Source organism: Manis javanica, chromosome 3, assembly GCF_040802235.1.
Source record: "Manis javanica isolate MJ-LG chromosome 3, MJ_LKY, whole genome shotgun sequence".
Classification (NCBI taxonomy): domain Eukaryota; kingdom Metazoa; phylum Chordata; class Mammalia; order Pholidota; family Manidae; genus Manis; species Manis javanica.
In genome coordinates this window covers 138,922,129-138,944,957 of record NC_133158.1, presented here as the reverse complement: position 1 = coordinate 138,944,957, position 22,829 = coordinate 138,922,129, and the positions used below count along the sequence as shown (strand labels likewise).

At 34.6% G+C, this 22,829-nt stretch overlaps 1 protein-coding gene across 2 annotated transcripts in view; it reads right to left on the bottom strand.

Moving 5' to 3' along the window:
• The window catches only part of BCHE (butyrylcholinesterase), a 48,034-nt gene extending 25,411 nt beyond the window's left edge, over positions 1 to 22,623 (bottom strand). The window contains exons 1-3 of one of the 2 annotated variants that reach the window (XM_037002770.2): positions 22,495 to 22,607; positions 17,218 to 17,398; positions 15,286 to 16,807 (exon numbers count right to left, since the gene is read on the bottom strand). In XM_037002770.2, coding sequence (XP_036858665.2) covers positions 15,286 to 16,799 — 1,514 coding nt within the window. In that variant the 5' untranslated portion in view covers positions 16,800 to 16,807; positions 17,218 to 17,398; positions 22,495 to 22,607. Of the gene's footprint in view, positions 1 to 15,285; positions 16,808 to 17,217; positions 17,399 to 22,494 lie in introns of both variants that reach the window. The other variant, XM_017671171.3, reaches the window with a different exon arrangement.
• Between the last annotated feature and the right edge of the window lie 206 nt (positions 22,624 to 22,829).

Genomic DNA, 22,829 nt, shown 5'->3' with positions numbered 1-22,829 from the left:
AACTATGGGGAATAACATAGACTTTTTGGCAATTACAGCCAGCAGTTAGACCCACTGGCAAAAGGGAGCAATCTCAGCTACAGCAGCCTTCACTAAATCCACCAAAGGAAAAGTCCTGGGTTTACCTCTTAGTATCTGTGTTCCTTACTCACTAGAGGTCCTGCAGAATCCCACCGTACTCAGCATCTCCTGCCAGTCAACAATGAACTCTTACCTCTGATTTCCCCTCATTTACTCTCACTCACTCTAACAGTCTTGATCCTGCAGTTCTTCATTTTCCTTCTGACAAAACGCCTCATAACTGATTAACTTTGACCAACTACTGACTCCTAGAGCTGATTGACAGAAAACTCCTATCATGAATGCCTTTTGCTCAAGGTTTACTGATGGCTCTTAAAGATAATGAGGGAATGCAGGGTTCTGGGTACGCTGATACAATTCCTTTAGATGTGGTCAGGGCAGCACCACTGAGGAAAGCTCCTTCAGCCCTACAAGCTAAACTGCATGCTCTAACTGGAGTCTGTATTTCAGCTAAAGACAAAAATGCAAATATTTATACAGTTGGTAAGCCTTTGGGGTTGTTCATGATTTTGGTATGCTATGGAAACAAGAAGGATTTCTGGTGTTCAGAAGATCCCAAATTAAAAATGGGAACTTTGTCAAAGAATTACTAAATTCAATGCAACTTCCATCTGTCCTGGTGATTATCAAAATCCTTAGGCATTCTAAACTTCACTTGGATGAGGCAAAAGGAAACAATCTAGCTGACCACGCAGCACAAAGCTAAGGACCTAAGGTCCGTTAAAACTGAAAATGTTATTGCTGACCTTGAGCTTCTTCCAAAGGCAGAGTTCAAATTGTGAAATACAGAGCACCTTACCAGGAAAGAATTTTTGCACTGAGAACAGTTGTATTTTCATGCCATTTACAAATATTTGGTGTGGCCCAAGTAACAAATCAATACTATTAGAATTAAGGGGAAAAAGAAAACACAAAAAAACAAAAAATCAAAAAACCTTGCTTGAAATGATTCATCAGGTGACCCACTAATCATCTGACAAATTTATTTTGTGAAACAATATTGTTGGTGAAATGTATCTCAGGCTACTAAGAAAGCCCCATTGTGCTATATGCCTATAATTCAACTCCGGAAACCCTGTTCAGATAGCACCTGGTCTTTTTAATCAATCTACTGGATCCTTTGAGGTATGGCAAATGGGTTTTATCCAGTTGCCTCCTTCCCAAGGCTATAGATATGTTGTATTGATTTGTATGTTTTCTCACGGGGGAGAGGCATTCCCTTGCTGATCTGCCACCACAGCCACTGCTAAGACACAGTTAGAAAAGTTTATACCTATGTGGAATGTAACTTCTAAATTACAAAGTGACTGAGAAATGCACTTCACCAGTCATGCTATGAAATAAGTATGTGAGGTATGGCACATACTACAACAATTCCATTGTGCCTATCACTGCCAATCCTCAGAAACTGTGGAAAGCAAAGCTAACATGGCCATAGGTGCTTCCTCTGGCCCTCTGGAACCTGAGATCTGTCCCTTTGGGTAAACATAAAGCTTTCATCCTTTGAAATAATTACATGTTGACCTATGCATTTAGCTCTATCTGCCTTTGATTTCCAACTGGCTAAAGGAGACATGCTTTTATATTATAAGTAAATAGCTAAAGCTATTGATAAAAATCACAGCCTGATAGAACAATCTTTCTACAGTAAGCTCTTGGAAGACGAAGACATTAAACACCATAATCTACAACCAGGTGAAAAGGGAAAAGACATTTTCAAAAGGACTCTTTACAACCAGGGTGGAAGGGACCATATCAGGTTCTCCTAACAAATCCACTTGCTCACCTTAATGGTATAGACATTTGGATTCCTGTTTCTCATTTAAAGAAAGTGAAAGTGCCCTGCTCCCAACTGGACCATCCAGCCAATAGAATGATTTAGAATTAAATATTGCTAGGAACTGTAGCAGACAGTGTTTGACATGAATAACTTTTCCCAAGACTCTGGACCAGGGCTGTATACTTAGAAACATTGTTCTGACTCTGCTCTTAATCTTTCTGACCTACCTTGTAACAGTGACAAACTTCGATTCTTGGTAACTCAACCTTTCTGGTTTGTCCCAGAATATTGATCCTCTCTTGAATAATAATTAGAAGTCAAACACCTGCTATAATCATTATTGTGCCCTTTTTCATCTTGATGTTTGCCTGGAAGAACAATTCCATTTTCTACATATTCCAACACCTTGTACATGGTGGGAACCTACAAATTGTTGAATTTTTCTTCAGAGGTCTTGCTCTATACATGATTCTGGAGATCCTTTAGTACATTTAATCACCAATCTTTCTTCCATTCTTCCCCTAACTTTCTGTTTTAGCTGTATTGTTGAACCTTCACATAGACTGAGGCTTTCTTGGACTTCTCCTAGGTTTCCTTGCCTGAACACTCAAGCAAAAGATTTAAAGAATGATATTTGCAAAAAAGAAATTTAAGATTACCTGATATTTCTCAGTTTAGTCATAGTCTACCTATAGATAACTTTCTCAATTGCTCATACCTCTCAAACCTCTGGTTTAATTGATTTTATTATAATGACTTCATAAATTGTGCTCCCTGAGGGTATATTTTTCACTTGTATTTGGCAAAAATACCAATGGGGATCATACTATTAAATCCTTATCAAAATAAAGCCCATTGTATGATTGGATTAGTGGTTACACCTCTTTCACTGGCACTTAGCACTGGGCCACCTTGAAACTTATTTAACAGACTTACCATGTTGCACTGGTTGCGGACATAGCCAAGGGTGTGCAGCACCCTGGGGTGCCAATCCTAGACAAGCGGCCAAGTTTGGATGACTTCTTTTTTGAGTAGGTACTGCCATAAATGTATACTTAACTAGAAATCTATCTAAAATCCTGGGAGATAAGGCAAAATATGCAGGTAAAGCAATTGCCACCCAAGAAAAATATTTGGATTCCCTTACCTGTTGTGTTAGGTAACAGATTTGCTCTTGATTACCTCCTAGCTGAACAAGGGAGCATTTGTTCTACCATAAACACCTCTGGTTGTACTTGAGTAAATGCCTCTCTCCTGATGTAGAAACAGAACTAGATAAATCTGAGCACAAACCAAGTGGTTAAATGCAGTGTCACTGACACTCCATGGTTCTTTGGTCTTTGTAGCTGGCTGCCCTCTGGAATTGCTTCCTCGTTCAGGACAATCCTCCAATTTGGACTCGGCATTTCATTTACTATCGTTGGAATTTTAGTCATTGCAAAACTTTCTCTCTTACATATAGCTTGATGTTATAAAGATGCCACTCAGCTAATGGTCACTGAGCAGTTTGAAATGACTTCTAAGTCTTATGAGAGACAGCACATGAGGAAGTTCTGGAAACTATGGAAGGCATTTGGCCCTAAAGCGACTTGACGGTAAAACCTTTCTCCCCTCTGGTGCTCTTGTTGTCCAAATGTGACCTAGGACTCTTAAGGAAATCACCTTCCCTCCAATATGGAACATGTCACACTGAGAATGAGCTTTCCTGCCATGAGGGATGAACGATGTTTAATGACTGATCAGCAATGTTTCCAATGGTTGACCACCGATACTCTCAGAGAATGATCTAGATCAAAAATGGAAATGTGAAATACTGATGTGACTGGAGCCATTTTTAAAGGGAGCTGGAATGGCTGCTGCAGAGAAACTGCCCTACCTGCTTTTGTTTGAACTGGGCAAAAACCGTTGGGAAAAAAAGAACTGGCAAAAATTGCATTTGTTTTAAGCAAATGTTTGAGAAGTCAACAGGAGAATGGAAATCTTAGTCACAAGATTGATACTCATGGACTTTCTGAAGATAAAGCCAGCAGTCAATTAATATATAAACCAGAGTAACTTATTTTGTTAGCACCCATAGAAAAACTTTTTTTCTTTCCTTCAGCTCATGAAATTGCCCCCTTCCTTTTCCTCATAAAAACTCTTTGCTTTCACTCTAAAAGCAGGACATTATTTGGGTTTCTGAGTGTGTGCTCCCCAAATTGAAATTATTTAACCCCAAATAAATGCTTGTTTGCCTCTCTTTGTGCCTCTTTGTATGTATTCAGGTTCACACAGTCAAAAAGCTTTCTGCTGTCTTTTGTTCCCACAACCCCTGATTTTATTTTCTTGCTCCACCTCACAGTAAAGGTGTCTGAAAAAGCTGATGCAAATTGCAATTTCAAATTCCTCTCCTCCCATTCTCTTCTGAAATTCCATTAAGGTTTTAGGTCCCTCCATTTTATCAAAACATCACTTATTTTTGCTACTAATAATCTTCACATGTCTAAACACACAGACCTTTCTACAAAGTTTCATATAGTTTTCATTATACTCATTCTATATTTGATGCAAATATTCATTCCCTCCTTGAAATGGCTTCTTGGTCTTGGGGAGAGCTTTTGTTCTCCTAGCTGCCCTTTTAAACCTTGCTACTCACTCCTTCTGCTGGATGCTCTTCCTTCTCCTGATCTCTAACCTAGAAGTGCTCAGATATCTGCTTTGTCTACAGTTTTCATAAGTGATACACTGTGTCACAGCTTTAAATGCCATATACATCTGTTAGATATCAAATTTGTATCTCTAGCTACTACTTCTCCCTTGATTTCTAGATTTCAGTATCAGAATAGCTATTTTATTGCTCCAGGTGGCTGCAAAATAGGTACCTTAAACTTAAAATGTTTAGAATAGCACATTTGATTACACAATCTCAGCCATATCCTCCCACAGTCAGCCTGCCCTGATCACAGTGACTCCTGCAGTGGCTCAGGTCAAAAACCTTGTATTATCTTCACTTATTTTTCATATTCCACATGAATCTTTCAGCAAATACTGTCAGATTTTTTGTCAAAGTACAGGCATACCTCATTATATCATGCTTCACTTTATTGCATTTCTCAGATAGCTTCACTTTTAACAAATTCAAGATTTGCAGCAATTCCACATAGAGCAAGTTTACTGGTACCATTTTTTTCTAATAGTATTTGCTTACTTCCTATCTCTGTCACATTTTGGTATTTCTCACAATATTTCAAACTTTTTTCATTACTATTATATTTGCTATGGTGATCTTTAATGTTACTACTGTAATTGTTTTGGAGCACCAAAAACCACACCCATATAAGATAGTAAACTTAATCAGTAAATGTGTATGTATTCTAATTGTTCCACTGACCAGCCATTCCCTTATCTCTCTCCATTTCCATTCCCTATTCCCTAAGACAGAACAATACTGAAATTAGGCCAATTAATAGCCCTACAATGGCCTTTAAATGTTCAAGTGAAAGGAAGAATCAGATATTTCCACTTTAAATACAAAGATAAAACAATTACGCTTAGGGGGGAAGGCTTTCAAAAGCTGAGATAGGCAGAAAACTGGGCTTCTTGTGCCAAACAGTTAGCTAAGCTGTGAATGCAAAGGAAAAGTTCTTGAAGGAAATTAAAATTAAAATCGCTACTCCAGTGGACTCAGGAATCGTAAGAAAGTGAAACAGCTTTATGGCTGATAGAGAGAAAGTTTTAGTGGGCTGGATAGGAGATCAAACCAGTCACAACATTTCCTTAAACCGAAGTCTAATTCAGAGCAAGGAAAACCCTAATTCTCTTCAATTCCATGCAGACTGAAAGAGGTGAGGACCCTGCAGCAGAAAATTGGAAGCTAGCAGACGTGGGCTCATGAGTTTCGAAGAAAGAGGCTGTCTCTGTAACATGAAAGTGCAAAGTGAAGCAGCAAATGCTGATGTTTCTACATCAGCTACATTTGCTACAAAATGCTGCAATAAAGTATCCAGAACATCTAGCTCAGATAAGTAATGAGGAGAGCTACACTAAACAACAGATTTGTCCATGTTGACAAAACTGTTTTCTATTGGAAGAAGATGCCTCCTGGAACCTGGAGAGGAGGAGAAAAATCCTGGCTTCAAAGCTTCAGAGGGTGGAGTGACTCTTGTTAGGGGCTAATGCAGCTACTGGCTTTACGTTGAAGCCAATGTTATATACCAATCTGAAAATGCTATGGTCTTTCAAAGTTATCTTCAGTCTACTCTTCCTGTACTCAATCAGTACAACTAAGCCTTGATGTCAGAAAATCTGTTTGTAACATGGTTTACTGAATATTTTAAGCCTATTACTGAGGCCTACTGATCAGAGAACATTTCTTTCAAAATATTACAGATAATGCTCACAGATAATGCGCCTGGTCACCCAAGAGCTCTGAAGGAGATGTACAATGAGATGAATGTTGTTTTCATGCCTGCAAACACAATATCTATACTGCAATCCATGAATCAAGGGGAAACATCTACTTTCAAGTCTTATTATTTATTTAAGAAATACATTTCATGAGACTATAGCTGCCCTAGGGAGTGATTTCTCTGATGGACCTGGGAACAGTAAATTGAAACTTTTGGAAAGGATTCTCCATTCTAGATGCTATTATGAACATTCATGATTCATGGGAAAAGGTCAAAATACCAATATTCATAAGAGTTTTGAAGACGTTGATCCTAAGCTTCTTCATGATCATCCATGATCAAACTTATGGGTGAGTTTGAGGGGTTCAAGATTTTATTGCAGAAAGTAACTACAGATGTGGTAGAAACAGCAAGAAACCTTGAGTTAGTAGAGCCTGAAAATTGAAGTAGTCATTGAATTATTGCAATCTCATGATAAAACTTGAACAGATGAGAAGTTTTTTCTTATGAATGAGCAAAGAAAGTGGTTTCTTGAGATGGATTTTGCTCCTGGTGAAGATGCTATGAAGGCTGTTGAAATGACAACCAAAAATTTAGAACAGTACATAAACTCAGTTGACAAAGTAGTGGCAGGGTTAAGAAGATTGACTCCAATTTTGAAAGAAGTTCTACTGTGGGTCAAGTGCTATCAAACAGCATCATGTGCTACAGAGAAACTGTACAAGTAAGAGTCAGTTGATGCAACCAAATTCATTGTTGTTTTCAGAAATTGTCACGGCCACCCAAACTTCAGCAACTACCACCCTGAACAGTCAGCACCCATCAAGACAAGACCTACGACCAGCAAAAGACTATGACTTAATGTAAGCTGAGATGTGATCAGCATTATTTAGCAGTAAAGTATACTTAAATTAAGGTATACACATTGTTTTTGTAGGCATAATGTTATTTTACACTTAATAGGCTACACTGCAGTGCAAACATAACACATTTTGTATTCACTGGGAAACAAAAAAATTCATTTGACTTACTTTATTGTGATATATACATTATTGTAGTGATCTAGACCTGCACCTGCAATGTCTCTGAGGTACGTCTGTATATATTGAATCTGACCATTTCTTTCAATGTGCACCTAATCCAACATGCCATCACTTTTTAGCTTGGTTGCCGTAATAACTTCCTAGCTCTTCTCTCTTCTTCATCCTAATTTACCTACCAGTTAGAGAGATGTTTATAAGCATCAGTCAAATTATGTCACTCAACTGCCCCAACTCTTAGATGTTTTAGCATTTCATTCAGATTAAATTCCCAAGACTTATCTAAGCTTCAGATTCTAAATATCTGACCCTCTGTACTCTTTGACTTTACCTTCTACTACTTTCCCCTCACATATATTCTTCCAGCTACACTAGCTTTCTTGCTAGTTGCAATATCCTAAAAGCTTGTCTCTCAAGTTAGGTCCTTGCTGCTTTCTTTTCTGAGAAAACTCTCCCCTAGATATCCACATGACTGATTCACTCCATTCTAATACAACTTTGTCAGGGGCTGCCACTCTACGCATTACACCGCGTTCCACTCATGGCTTGCTCTGTGCTGCTAACTAATTTTGCTTAGTATCTTGTCAGAGCTCTGATCATTATAAGACATATCACATATTTGTTTATTGTCTTTTTCCTTCTATTAGATTATATGGCCCCTGAAGATAGAGATTTTCTCTATGTTTTTTCTCCCCCACTATTTTCCTTTTGTTTTTTCCTCTTTTACTGTGTATATGTTGATTACTTCTGTATCCCCATCACCTACGTTATTCTTGGTGCAACCAGGCTTTCAGATATATTGAATGACCTAATGGAAGAATGAATAAATAATACTCCGCAATATGTTACCCAACCTTACAAAAAAATTAAACTTGTGATTGGCTAGTGGTCTATTAAAAAGTGTAGATTTTTATTTCAAGGTAATTTTTCATACTTGCAGAAATATTATCAAACTAGCAAAAGCATGTTGCATAGTGGGTTTTAAGCAAACATGAAATTCAAACACTTGACATGATTGGGCTGTTATTTTGGTTTATAATGGTTTATGAAGTATAACACATTTTCATAATTAATATTTTAGATGTAGTCATAAAACAAATATTATTTTGATATCAATTCTTAAAGACTGATACACTGAAATTAATTAATTTAGATAAGATAAAGACTTGCTTACTTTATATAACAGAAAACTGTTGACAAGTTAATACTAACATTTCATTTATAATAAATCTATAGATCATCCCAACAGGTTAATAGTACCTGTTGTGCTAATATGAAGGAGTCCAGGAAAAAAAATAACAAAGAGAAAATAAAAGAGGGTGGAGTTATGTTTTTTAGCATTCTGATCTTGAGCATTATTGTTTGGCAAGGAAAGTTGGAGCAAGAATAATTTTTTGGAACTTTTTAGTGTGACCGAACACATTTCAGTCATATCTGATTATGGCACAATCGGAGAAAGATAGTATTTCATTCACTAAAGTTTTTAAAATAACATTGTGGCTACTGCATTGTTACTTTGTGATATTTAAACTGCTCTTGTATACCTGACAAGTCTTTTGAAATATTTCATTTATACATAAATTACTAAAATTATTATTTTTAGTTTTTAAAAAACTATTGAATAAGTCTAATTTCAGACTGAATTTAAGATTTACAGATGGATGGAATGTTATACTTTTTCCAAATACACAAAACATTTGGCTGAAGAGAGAGAACAAATCACATGTTATTTCCAAGGAAATGGATCCTATAAATATGATTTTCCATGTTTTAATGAGACCCTTTATACTACAAAATCATTAGTTTTCCCATACTCGACTGTGATAAAGCATTTCAAAACACTTTTCAAACATGTTTAAGTTTTATGGCTATCTTCATCGATGTAGCCCTTCAGGGAATCTGGTTTCTTCTTCTCCTTCCACTGTCACTGATGGTGAAATATTGCTGCACTCTGAAATGGTTTTGTAAGTGATCTTATGTACACTTTAAAATATCCTATAACATAGTTCCTCCATTGTTACACTAATGCGTATATTTTTCTCACCTACATTTATATTGTATCTGTTAAACTTAAGATACTTTACAGGAACACTGCAGCTAACACTGTTTTACTCTCTACTAAGTAATTCTTCATTTAATTCCCCAGGGGAAAAAAGATGCAAAGTGATAAAACATTGATGTTATTATGATAGCAATAGAATACATCCCAGGAGATTTGAACCCTGACCCTTTTGTGATGTCATCAAAATGTTCCAGTTAGGTTAATTATGATAATGTACCACAAATAATTATAGAATCAAAGGGTAAGGACTTTTTTCTTCACTCTGGAAATCACATGAACTATTATCTGTCAGAAAACCTAATTATAAGCCTGATAGTAATTGCACTAGATGGCCAGATGAGAGTATTTCACAAACTTAAACATGTCTCTATATCTCATGATGTCTAATTTTAGTCTGTTTTCTGTCCTTACCCATGTATCATTAACCAGGCTGGTATCAGGGTGGTAACATGTTAAAATTGTAAGTTTGCAACCAAATGCATTTATTAAGCATATTTAATGACTGCTTTCAGTCATTCATGGTGAAGGCAGCTTGGTGAATGGATAATACAAGGAAATGAAAGTTAATATTCTTGAGTCACAGTTAATCTTTGGTTGGCTTAGCATTTAATTTAATTGCACCTAAGTCCCAGTACAAAAATCAGGAACTATTCATATTTATTTTTTATAGATAGTGAACCAAGAGATTGGCAGTTTAGTAATACATTTTTTCCCATTTAATAAATTGTTCTTTTTGTGATAAACTTCCTTATAACATGAGGGACTAAATAATAAATAAATAGAATACATGAGAATAGCAGCAGTTATTCTGCTATGAAGTTACTTACAAATACTTTTTAAGTAAATTTCTTGGCTTCATGATATCAAAATAGGACAAAAGAAAAGTGACTTGAGTCAGAATGTGTATTTCTGGTGAAACATGCATTAAGAACGTTAACCGCTTTACAGCACCTTTGAATAAGTGATCTTTAAATAAATGAAAAGACAGAAGCAAGTAACTTGCTTAAATTTTGCAGTTTCTCTTTATTTCTTTGAAAACCTAATTGATTAATTAATGTTGAACCAGAAAGTTAAACAATTGTACATTTTTGGGGGGAAGCAAGTTTAGTCTCAGATAAGAATAGATTGAAGTAATTTATGCCTGCTGGGGAAAAATTATTATTTTTTAATGGAAAAGAAGAATGCAATTATAATGTATATTTCACCATGTGAGAAGGGAGGTATTTTCGAATTTCCATTCTACAGATAAGGAAAAACAGTAGGGAATTTTAAGTTACCTCCCTAATGTTATACATACATAGTATCTGTAGAAGCATTAATGCTGGGCAGAGCAGGACTGTAGCATATAATTGAGAAAACTGTGTAACTACATCATGAATGGCTCTCTTGCCTTATGTACTGGAGGATCTCTGAATATAGCACCAAGAGAGAATATAGTAAATGAAGATGCTCTGCAAGGATAGGAAGCAACTAGAGGGGTCCTGGAATAATGATCCTCCTCTATCTTACATTGTGCTACTAATTGTGTTTTGGCTTATTTTCCTTCTTTAGCTGTTCTGGTCTCTCTGATAAATCAAGTTTGATTTGACCAATTTCCTGTATCAATGAGGTAGTGCTGAAAGGATGTCATGGAGTGCTGCTTATTTAATTTCTTGGCTATCAAGTTACTGCTTGGATGAATGATCAATGGGTATATATGTAGGTTGTGTTGATATTTCAACATATATTAGTGTAAGATAATGGGTGTAATGCATAAATGGACCTGTGTGCTATTTGTAAAAGATTTTTAAGTTCTTTTTTAGAGATGGGATTGAGGGAAAAACAAGAGAAAGCAAAGTATTTATAGGTGGTAATTCCAATTAGCAAAGGCTGAGATGATACTGTGGTTTCTGTTTTGTAAGGAATCTCAAACACTGCATTTAAAGATACCAATTTGAATACAATTTTTATTACCACAAAATAATGTTTCCTTTATTTTTGCCAACATGTCCAATTAAAAAGGATTTTGTGTATCTTGGAAATTGATAAGATGTCTTAAAGTAACTGAAAGAATAAATTTCATGTAATTGAATGAGAACTACAAAGGTTAAAATTGTCTTAAAATACAGATGGGGGGACAAGTTGGACTTTCATCTCCATTCACGGTGGAGTGGATGAAAGTGGAGAGCCTTCCCATCATAAAAAATTAGAACACTGGACAAAAAAGCCAAAACAACAATAAGCCCTCCCAAAACAAACAACCAAAGAACCAAACAAGGCAAAGAGTTTTAGAAACTGAATAGTAAGTAGCACAATTCTGTGTCATTTGAAGAAGGCAGAGTCCACCTTTACCATAGTTGATCACATGAGAATAAGTTTTTGTCTAAGATTCAGGGAGTTTGAGCCTAAGCAGAGTAGGGTAGCTCCACTGATGTTAAGAGACAGAAATAAGAGTTCTGGGATACAGGAGCACCTGGGACCTGTGGGATAGGAGTCCAGACAGGAGAGAGGTAGGCAAAGGAGGTGGGCTAGAATTCTCTACAGGTGTTGCCTACAGATCTCTGGCTGAGGCTCGGGCTGAATACAGGCAGGGTATGCTGTAACAGGACGACTAGAGAGAAGACGCTGCAGGGATGAGAGCAGAAACGAGATGGGAAATGGTGGAGTGAATAACTCTCATAACATTGTCAACACCTCATTTATTTCCATCTCATTAATACCTCTTTAATACTCAATGTTCAGCAGCCTGGAAGACCATACATTAGAAGTAAGGAATCCTATTAGATCTAGCATAATCCTGCCCTAACAGACTCTTAGCTAAGTACCTGCAAATCCTTACAATACAAACTTCTGTGCTTTAAGTCCTGCCAAGTTGGAAGGTCTATAAAGTAAGTACCATGGACCATCCATGGATCCTCTCTAATAAAATATCAAACACAGCCTATTACACATTTGAGACAAATTCAAGTCTATACACATCCCTTAATTGAACTTCCTGATAAAATTTTAAAAAAAACATTATTCAGTGGAAATATACATTCTTCAGAGGATGATAAAATAGTATGGGATGTCCACAGCACATCCACAAAGTCTAGGAAGAAGTGGAATGCAAAAAAGTAGGAAAATAAAAACTGAACCCATGAACCAGATATTGGGTGAGCAAACAAAACCTCAAAGGTATTTTTAATATGTTCAAGAACTTAGATAATAATACTTTTTAAAATAGGGAACAGGGAAGAACTCTTAGCAAAGAAATGAAACTATTTAGAAAAGGAAATTTTTGATATGAAAGCTAAAATAAGTGAAATAAAAAATCACTGGATGGTTCAACTAAAAATTGGAGAAGGTAGAATAGTTCATGAAATTGTAGAGAAATTAATGCATAGTGTTTAATTTGAAAAATAGAAGCAAAACTGAAGAAAAAGGACCAGAACATTAGTGACCTGTGGAACCATTGTGAAAGCCTGGTGTCTGCATAATTTTATTTCAAAAGGAGTTGAGAATGTGAATGAGACAGAAAGAATATTTGATGAAATACTGACCCCAAATATCTCAATTGTGACACTAAAAATCAGTAAGAACCTTAGTAAAACTCAGACCCCAAAAAATGCCCCCAGAAACAAAGAACAAAAAAATTATGCTTGGCAACATTATGGACAAACTATTGCAAACCAAAGATAAAGAGGAAATTCTGAAATCAATCAGATGGGGAAAAAAGATATCACAATACAGGGGGAAAATCATACGAATAAAGGCTCACTTCACGTCAGGACAGAAGAGATGAAGAATAATGGAATACATCTTTCAACTGGTGAAAGAAGAAGAAAAAGAACTACTCAGAATTCTATATACTTAAAGAAATGCTTCAATTGTAATAAAATAAAGGCATTTTCAGATAAAATAAGGCTAACAGAATTTGTAACTTGCCAATCTGCACAAGGCAATCTTGCCTAAAGGACTTCAGCATGAAGGTAAATAACAGATGAAAACTAGAATCCCCAGGAAATTGGGGATTCTAATAGTGATACAAGAAAATAGAAATTGCCTTATGATTTCAACATACAAAATATGAAGTCCTTTAAAACTTAGAGTCATCAATACAGTAACTTTATGAAATATTTTGTCTTAAATTATTTATTATCTTCAGAATTATAAGAAAGAATTAAAAACATATTCAAATTATGTAATATGGATATGGCTTTTAGGGAGAGGACAGAATGAGATATAAGTAATTCTAGTGCATCTTTGGTAATAAGACGTCCTTCAGTAGAAATTTAGGTTGATGTCGAGAAAGCATAAGGCAATGCACAGCTACAGATAATATAATAGCCTACATATCTTGAAAAAAATATATATTTTTACTCATAATTAACCCCTATTTGTTCTCAATCATTAACTATTATTAAGTATTATATATACCCATGTCAGTACTTTAATGAATATTCTTTAAAATCATAGTTTCTCTGTCAAGAAGCTAGCTTAGTGTAGTTTAGGAGGATGAGCATACAATGAAAGATAGCATTTATACAAGTTACAGTTAATAACTTCTTTTGAGAGTAACAAAAAGGTCTGAAGCAATTATAACTCTAAGAACTAAAAATATGCTAGATGAAACATGTAGGTACTCAGGACCTTAAAAAACATAGCAGCACTTATGTCATTAAAAAGAGGGGTAGATGTTCTAAAGCAAGACACAGCAAGAACAAGGCTCTAATGCATAGTAAAGCTTGAAATCTTTGGTATTCATGAGATCACTGGCCTACCAAGCAGCCAGGTGTTGTTGGGAAATACAGGTGACAATAAGATTATCGATGCCTCTTAATGACAGATGAAAGAATTTTGGCTTTATACACAGTGGATAAATATCAAACATTTTTAGATTATATCATATGAATACCTTGTAGAGAGACACATACAGTAACATGGAATTTACAGGAATTCTAAATGAAGAATGGCAAACAGAAATACAATAACACTATAACATTTTTTCAATTATAAAAGACAGTACACGAGATTGATTGGGTTAATGCATCAATCAATTTGTGAGTTTTTTTAAAAACTCCCTTGAAAAATAGATTCTCAAATTTCTATTTCTTTTGTTATTCTCACTGATACAAATTATTCCAATGTATAAAATTCATTTTGGGGTTCCCCAAATGTATGTTCTATACACATGAATTTGTATATTTAGAAAATATATGGATTAGAGAATGTATTCAAATAGATTTTTTCTTCTGATTCTTGGTGTAATATCACAATATTTATAACATATTATGATATAATATGAGAGAAAATGTTATTTTATAATGTCCCTGATTACCCAACATCAGCCCTATGACTGCTCAAGTGGAAAACAGTTTAGCTACGTGAAGATCCTTACACCTCCTGTCCAACACTGGTCACCTGAAGGATCTGAACAAACTTACTAGCTAAAAAAAAAATTGATAAAATGGAAAATTTTTTATTTTGGGTAATCTGAGGGCCAACTCCATCACTATCTTGCCCTTCGATTTTCCTGAGCAGGCACGTGTTTCTTCATGTATCATGTCCCATTGCTTAAAAGCATGAGAAGATACATTCCTACTCTTTACTAACCATGTGACCACTATAATTTTAAGATAAAAATGTGTGGTCATGGTAATTTTGGGTCTCAAGGTAAACATCTACAGACATACAAACTTTGTCAAACACTGCTAAAGTATTTTGCAGTGTTTTGGAAAGGAAACCAGAAAATGTTTTTCATTAAAGTTATTTGATGATAGCTTTTAAGTACCCTCACACAAGGAATTGAAATTCACTATATAATAAAAAACAGAACCAGTTTAAGGTAAAAAGAGAATAAATAGTTGAGACTTTGTGTGTTCTCACTGAATTCTATGCCAGAGACACAGCAAAGCTAAGTAAAACCAAACTAAACCAAACCAAAAGAGAACAATGACAATAATTGACACTTACCCATATTTTGCAAAGTTTGCCCAGCGTTTCATCATCGATCTACTCAAAATCTCCTCAGCTTTTGTGTAATTAAGTATTTCGAGAGGTAAACCAAAGACAAATTCAATTTCATAACCATGCATCACTCCCATCCATTTTGGCCAAGGAAGTTGGGAGGATTGGTGTTCAAAATAATAGAGAAAGGCATTATTTCCCAATTCTGAGAACTTTTTGGTGAACTCCAAGGCAGGGCATATGATATTGTGATCCCCAAGAACATCATCCAAGGCCTCACGGTAGTTTTCAGCTCTCTGATCATCTAATAAGTCTATGTAATAGAAAAGGATTGATTCCCTTCCAAATTCATTCACTCCTGGAAAAAACATTTTTAAACCTTCTTGAAATTCTTTCCTAGTTATGATACTGTTGTTGTCTTTGCTGAAACCAGGAGCACCATATACTAAAAACGCTGTCCCTTCATCTTTATTGACACCCACCAAGATCTGGGTTTTTTTGAACTGTCCAAGTTGGAGTAGTGTGTCTGGCATGTCAGTGAGAAAATCACCATCCACAGTTGGACCAAAGTTGATGGACAGGAGAGTATCAGAAGGGACAACCAATACTTCATTCTGAAGAATTTCCTGGGGATCTTTATTTCGAAGGCATTTGATTATCTCAGTCTCACTTTCTCTAGAGCAACCAATAAATTTAGCTAAAACCAATGTTCTGTTCCTAGCTTCATCAGGAGATTTTACTGCCCAAGGGGCATTAGAGGACCCGCTTTGCAGAATTGCTCTGGTAAACAATGGGTAGCTTCTAGGAGAAAACAAATGAAAGCTAACTGAAGCGGCTCCTGCACTTTCTCCAAAGAGAGTCACACTTTTAGGATTTCCACCAAAAGCTGCTATATTTTTTTGGACCCACTGAAGTGCCAGCTGTTGATCAAATAAGCCCATGTTCCCTGGTGCCTCAGGATTTCCTGGTAAAGCTAAGAATCCTAGGGCACCCACTCTATAGTTCATTGAAACCACAATAACTTTTTCAACTCGAGCCAGAAACTTGCCGTCATAAACAGGTAAAGATGATGTTCCAGTTTGAAAACCACCACCATAGATCCAAATCATTACTGTAGCATTTTTTGGTTTAGGTGCTGGAATCCACACATTCAGATATAAACAGTCCTCACTGAGATCAGTATTTGGGTTCCACATCTCTGATCCAGGGAAGCCTGGGAAACCTTGATCTATGTTCTGATAGCAAGAATTCGCATATTTTGTGGCATTCCACACATCAGACCACTTGGTCAAGAATTGCGGCTTTTTGAATCGAAGTCTACCGAGAGGTGGCTGTGCATATGGAATTCCAAGAAAGGCTGTTACGGTGCCACCAAGAACTGGCAAGTTCTTCCCTCTGACTTTTCCATTCTTGGTTGTGATTATGATGTCCTCTTCAGTGCGTGACTTCCCGTTAAGCACCCAGAGCAGAAGAAACTGCAAGAGCAATTGGGTGCATGTGATTGTGCCCTTGCTCTGCATATTGATTTCTGAAAGAGAGGTAAGTTAGGAAATTTTAACAGTCTCATGCATCTAGTATTATATTTTATTCATGATAGTTAACTAAAATATAGTTTTATTAATCCTAAAAATTATGAATAATAAATCTGCTAACACTTTAGAGGCGTGTGTAAAAAAAAAAGAACAGAAAATGGAGATATTTTAGTACTCAATTTAGAAATCAGTGAAATGGAAAAATAGAAATTCCACTTATTTCAGTTTGGGAAGATTCATTAATGAGTCTCTGAAAGGAAAATTCAGTATTCTAAAGAGGAAGTTTTTCCTAGGCGTATATATATGTACTTCTCTACCATACATAGCTCCACCAAAAGTGGCATTCAGTGGTAGTCAGCTTATCACATATATAATTTCTTCTTTGGTTAGAGAATGAAATACATACCCACGTATTCTCTAAAATATGTACCATTCTATTCATGGCTGACTGGCTCTTGACAGAGCTGTGAAGTAGGTGAAGGACCTTCAAGGATCTTTAGACTTCTGTTACTGCCTTTTTTCTGTTCCCATGGTCCCTTCTGTGGTCCTTTTTTGCTTAGTGCTTTGTTCCTCTGTTGGATCTTAGTCTTTGGGCAGAAAAGAATTTGGACAATCTATTCACAGAATGTTAAGTAAATGGTAGTTGTGCATTCATCCTACAAATTATGAAAACTAACATATCTGCCACCACTATAAAGACCTCTGGGAAAAACTGGAAAGGTAGGGTTATAGATATCTATCTGATAATTTCTCTGAAATTGAATAATCAAGAAGGGTTTCTCTTCCTGAATTACAATGACAGTGGAGGGAAACAGTGGCTGATAATGTGATATATGAAAGAACACAGTGAATTTGGAAGAATTTCACACTGAGGGATTACTCAAGGCACATCTGTTAATTTGATAACTGATTCGAGTATAAGCACAAGTGAAGTTAAGTGTTAATATGCTCAGATTTACTTGCAGTTTGAAGGTGGAAAAATTGGGTGAAATAAGAGGACAAAAGCTGGGAAATTACTGGGAAAAATGAAGGAGGAAAAGTAATCTTTGAGGCCTACAAAATCTTAATTACTTGACATTTTATTAAATAATATTTATTTGATGACATAAAGAGACTAATTGGGGAGGTTAAAATTTTATTAAAAATTTATAATGCACACCTGAGTTTCTTTAAAAAAAATCTAAAAATCAGATTCTGAAACTCCATGTGATAGAGGGACAGAAAAATTTAATGAAGGTATCATTTAAATGAATGAACATCTTTAAACAATTGAAAGAAAACATTAAAATAGTTAAATATAAATAATGATTCTCATCTACACAGTAATGACAAAGGTACATAAAAGTACAAAGTCTGTCCTTTATTATTTGTTGATACTATAATTGTAAATCCAACCTATGTATCCAAGGAGCTAATCCTGTGAGCACTGAACGTTTGTATTCTTTGAAATTCAGATTGTCTTAGAACTTAGAGAACAAGACCCCACCCTGATAGCTGTCTGACATCTAGGACGCTCAGATTTTAAATCAGCTTTAGTCACCACCGCTCATGATATGCTAGCGATCAACAAGTATTTTTTGATGCCCCCAAAATATCTGAAAAATCTAATCCATTGTGTACAGTATTTTGTCCAGTATGCAGTCTTACGGTTGTATCTCTATTTCCCTCTCTGTCACTGTCTCTATTTTTGTTTATGCCTGTGTCTATGTCTATATATATCTAATTTTATTGATGTCTATAGGTATGTGCATATATAATATACACACACACACACACACATACCACACACACACACACATATATATATATATATATACATCTATATATTATGATTGCTGTAAGAATAAGATTCTAAAAAAGCAAACTAGGTATTTTTTAATGTTCTCAATTGTGATACAATTGAATTTGTACTAAGACCAACAAAATATAGTACTGAAGCATATAATATTTTAATACTATTTCTGTACTATTGTGATGCTTGGGTATTATTATAATCATAATAAATGTAATTTGTTATAGGTACTAATAAGCAAACAAAATTTAATAATTCTGTCAAGAGTCCTATAGACTTGACACTAATGAAACTTAGTATTTCTGAATTTAAGGAGTTTTAAAAGCAGTGCTAATACACATTTTTTTTTGATAATTTCTAATCCCTTTCTTGTAAATAATTGGAGCTCGACATTTGGAGAAGAACAAAATGTTGTGATTTATTTATTTTTTTTCATTTTTAAAAACCTGCTTTGGAAAGGAAAAAGGAATTAAGATAAAAGCTGGCTTACTCTCAGCTGTGTTTTAGCAGATTGGTCACAAATCCCTGACAGTATTCATCCTCCCTTTTGGCCTAGCTCAGCCAATGTTCTTCTGAGTCTAAGATGTAAAGATCATCTACTTTTTTCTTGGTTTTATGTAAATATTATTTTGTCTTCATAAACTGAACACTAAACCCTAATAATTGTTTGTTGCTGATAATTTTAAAAGTTTTGTTCTACAATTTATTCATTTTATTGCACAGCAAGTATAATTACTACCAAAATATTTTGTTTTCTTATGTAATTCATAAATGTAATAATTTTCATTGCATATGTTAATAAATAGCTACTATTAACACCTAAAAAGTTGTAATGTCATTCCCATATCAGTTTGATTTACATAATTATTTTTTATATTAATGTTTTTATATTAATGTTATACAGTGTGACTTAAAGGAATAATAATTTTGTTTTCTCATCAGTAACCTATAGTCATCACTTTGTAAATAGCACAATTAGTAACATTTAAAAAAATCATCATAAACATGCATTCACCCAAAAAATGGCAATATAATTCCAACTCACCAACGTGCTACGTGTTGGTTAATGCTATGTCATATTTAAAGCAAAACTTAAATGCAAAAATATGCATTTGCTCACATACTCTCTGTTTGTGTAGGCTAGTGTTTTTATATTTAGCTGCAATATTTTATTTAAACAAGCATTATTTTGTTCTTTTCATGACCTGTTATTCTCTAATCCTACATAGTACTCTGTAGTTGTACCATTAAGAGATGTTTACATTTTTAAGATATGTTGTCACATGATTAAACAAGTAAAAGAGAAACACAAGAAACTAAGAAAATACTAGTCTATATCTCTAAATCTTTATTAATAATTATAATAATCAAGAAAACTTCATTGTTTTTCCGTCTATAAATTCTGGTGCAAATTGGCTACTACTGCATTAAATAAACAATTTAAATTCTGAGACTACATAACATGTTTATCATAAAGAATGAGGAAAACTTTTATATCAAATACAACTGAGTATGTGAATTTAGATCAATTAATTTATTGTCATAGTATTTGAAATAAAAGCAGGAGGTTTAGGTTTTGTTTGGAAATGCAAAAGAAAATGAATGATGGGAGTGGGAAAGTGAAAAACCTGAGAGATAAAGAATATTACGTTCCAAGTTTATCAAATTCTTCTCCAGAAAATCAAAATCTACTGGCAAGTTTTGGAAAATACTCTAAACTTTTAATAATATAACTCTCAAAATTAAAAAAAAGAGGGAAAAAAATTTCCTTCATTTTGTATTTTTAATTAAATTTTGAATGTAGTATCAAAATTTCTTGACCAATTTTAAGGAATATGTAATGTTATTCTATAAGATATGAGTGCAATTAAATGATTGATATAAAGAGCTATTTCCTTGACACATATTTGCCATAATTTGATATCAACCAAATTTTCAAAATAATTGGCCACCCAAGGACTTCTTAAAGATGGTCAAATATTCTTAATAGTGTTTTCTGAGTGTAGAATTAATTTTCCTGTCTTTTAAAAATTTATAAGAAACATAATATTTCTATGGAAAAATAAAGTCTTTTAAAATGTTGGGGAAAGAGCCATCTAGACAATACAGTGTAGAACAAATGCCACTAAAATGTATTTGGTCAAACTTAAACAACTAAGCCTTTATACCAAACCTAAAATGCTTTTTTTGTTGCAGTCTAAGTGAAGTGGGGAATTGAGGAAGTCTGTTTATAAATAGACTATAGTACTATTTTTCAGGGATCCTTCAGATGCCCACTGGGCACTAAAAGGATATGTACAGATGGAAGACACTATATACATTATGAAGTACGAGTAGCATAAGATCCGTCTCTCCTCAAGCAGGAAGAATATCCACAGATTTTTCATTGTGTGAATAATTTAACATTTAAAATTAGAGGGATATCTTAGGCCTTGAAAGTTGACTCAGTTCTTAGGTTGATGTTTATTCATTTATAATTCTCCAACATTTGGGACAGTTCAGTTTTGATAAGAGTGAGCAGATTTTGGCATGAAAACATTAAAGACAACATACAATTTAAATATGTATCATTAATTGTTACTAAGAAATGAATCAAAGCATAAACTGAACTTATAAATACGACGACTTGGTAAGATACTATTTACTCATGTTTTAAAACCTGAATTGTGGGGTGCATCCCAAATAGTTCTTTAAAAAGCAGGACATTAAAAACTAACAATAACCAACAAATTTAGGAGAATAAAACAGAACTTTGCAAATCCAATTAGAAATTTTACTTGGCAAACAAATGCCATGTTCTTTCAAATTCACAGAGAATTGTAAAGATTTTCATTTAAAATATAAAGCAACTCTTTAAGAGCTCAGACATCTCCTTAAGTATGTACATAAGTGAAATAATCATATTTATCATAAGTATGAGTTAGTTTATATTGTGGAAGGCATTATAAAGACTAGTGATAGTATCTCTTACTTGAGTTTATTATCAAGCAAAATATTCATAAAAATTTGGATGCCATACCCTTAAAATTAAAAAATAATTACGATTGAAATCATAAATAATGAAATAATTTTGTTTGCATTTCAGTTTCATTTAATCATTCATGCATTTTATACTCAATGCTCAATCCTCTGGTTAAACAGGAGCTGATATCAAAATAAAGGTAGGGTTGCAAGATTATAGGATGAGCATGAAGTCTGTATTTGCTTATTGTTTCTATAATAATAAAGTAACAGCAAACATAAAATATTTTGCTATTATTTGAACACAAGTGAATATTAAAAGGGGACAAACAAGGCAAAAAGGAAAAAAGTTTTTTAATCAAATTAGGAAATAGATTTCCTTTTAGATAAAAGAAACTTAGACCTGATTCTTTGCCAATTGATATTGTTAAAGTTTCAGACGACAAAATGTTTGATTAAGAAAAGTACCCTGTCAAGCTAGACAATAAGAGAACTATTTCACAGCACTTAAAAAAAGAAAAAAGGAAAGAAAAATAGAGTAAGAGTAGTCAAAGACTATTTTTGTTCTTCTTCTAAGCGAAGATTCACTAACCCATGCGTTTAGTAAAACAGCATAGAATGTTTTCCCTTAGGGAAGGCACTAAGAACATACATCGCATGTGATTCCACAAGTGCTACGATCCTTTATACAAAGTTGAATGCATTCATTATATCCTCAGCAGTTCAATGGACTCACCCTGTGTTCCCTGAATAATAGGCATATTTAATGCATGTGCCCTCTCATTTGCTTCATCGTTCCCTTTTGCTGTAACTGTCCTCCACAGAGCACCCAAGGGGCAGAGCAAACAAGTGAAGGGATAACAGTCCCACAGAATGAGCTTCACAGTAACTTCCATCACTACACGAAGATGTAAATTGAGAACAACTTACCGGACTCACGGCAACAAAGATGATAAAGTTTGCAAGGAGTGGAAATAATGTAATACTTCAGGGAAATGCAGTAAGCAGCGGCTGCTCCAGCCTGTAAATTGGACTGCACTGACATTACAATCAACTGTTACTGACAAAGCTCGCGAGAGTTGGCAGCAGCAACTTGATCTAGAAGCAGCCAATCTTTACTTTCTGACATCTGTTCAGAGGCTAATTGTATGAATGTGGTAGTGATTCATTTACAAAAGTATTACTGGATTCATGCTTTACGGTTGCAGGCGCTCATTTAACAATGAAGAAAAAGGATGAAGAAGTTTCTTTAATTCACAGAAGCT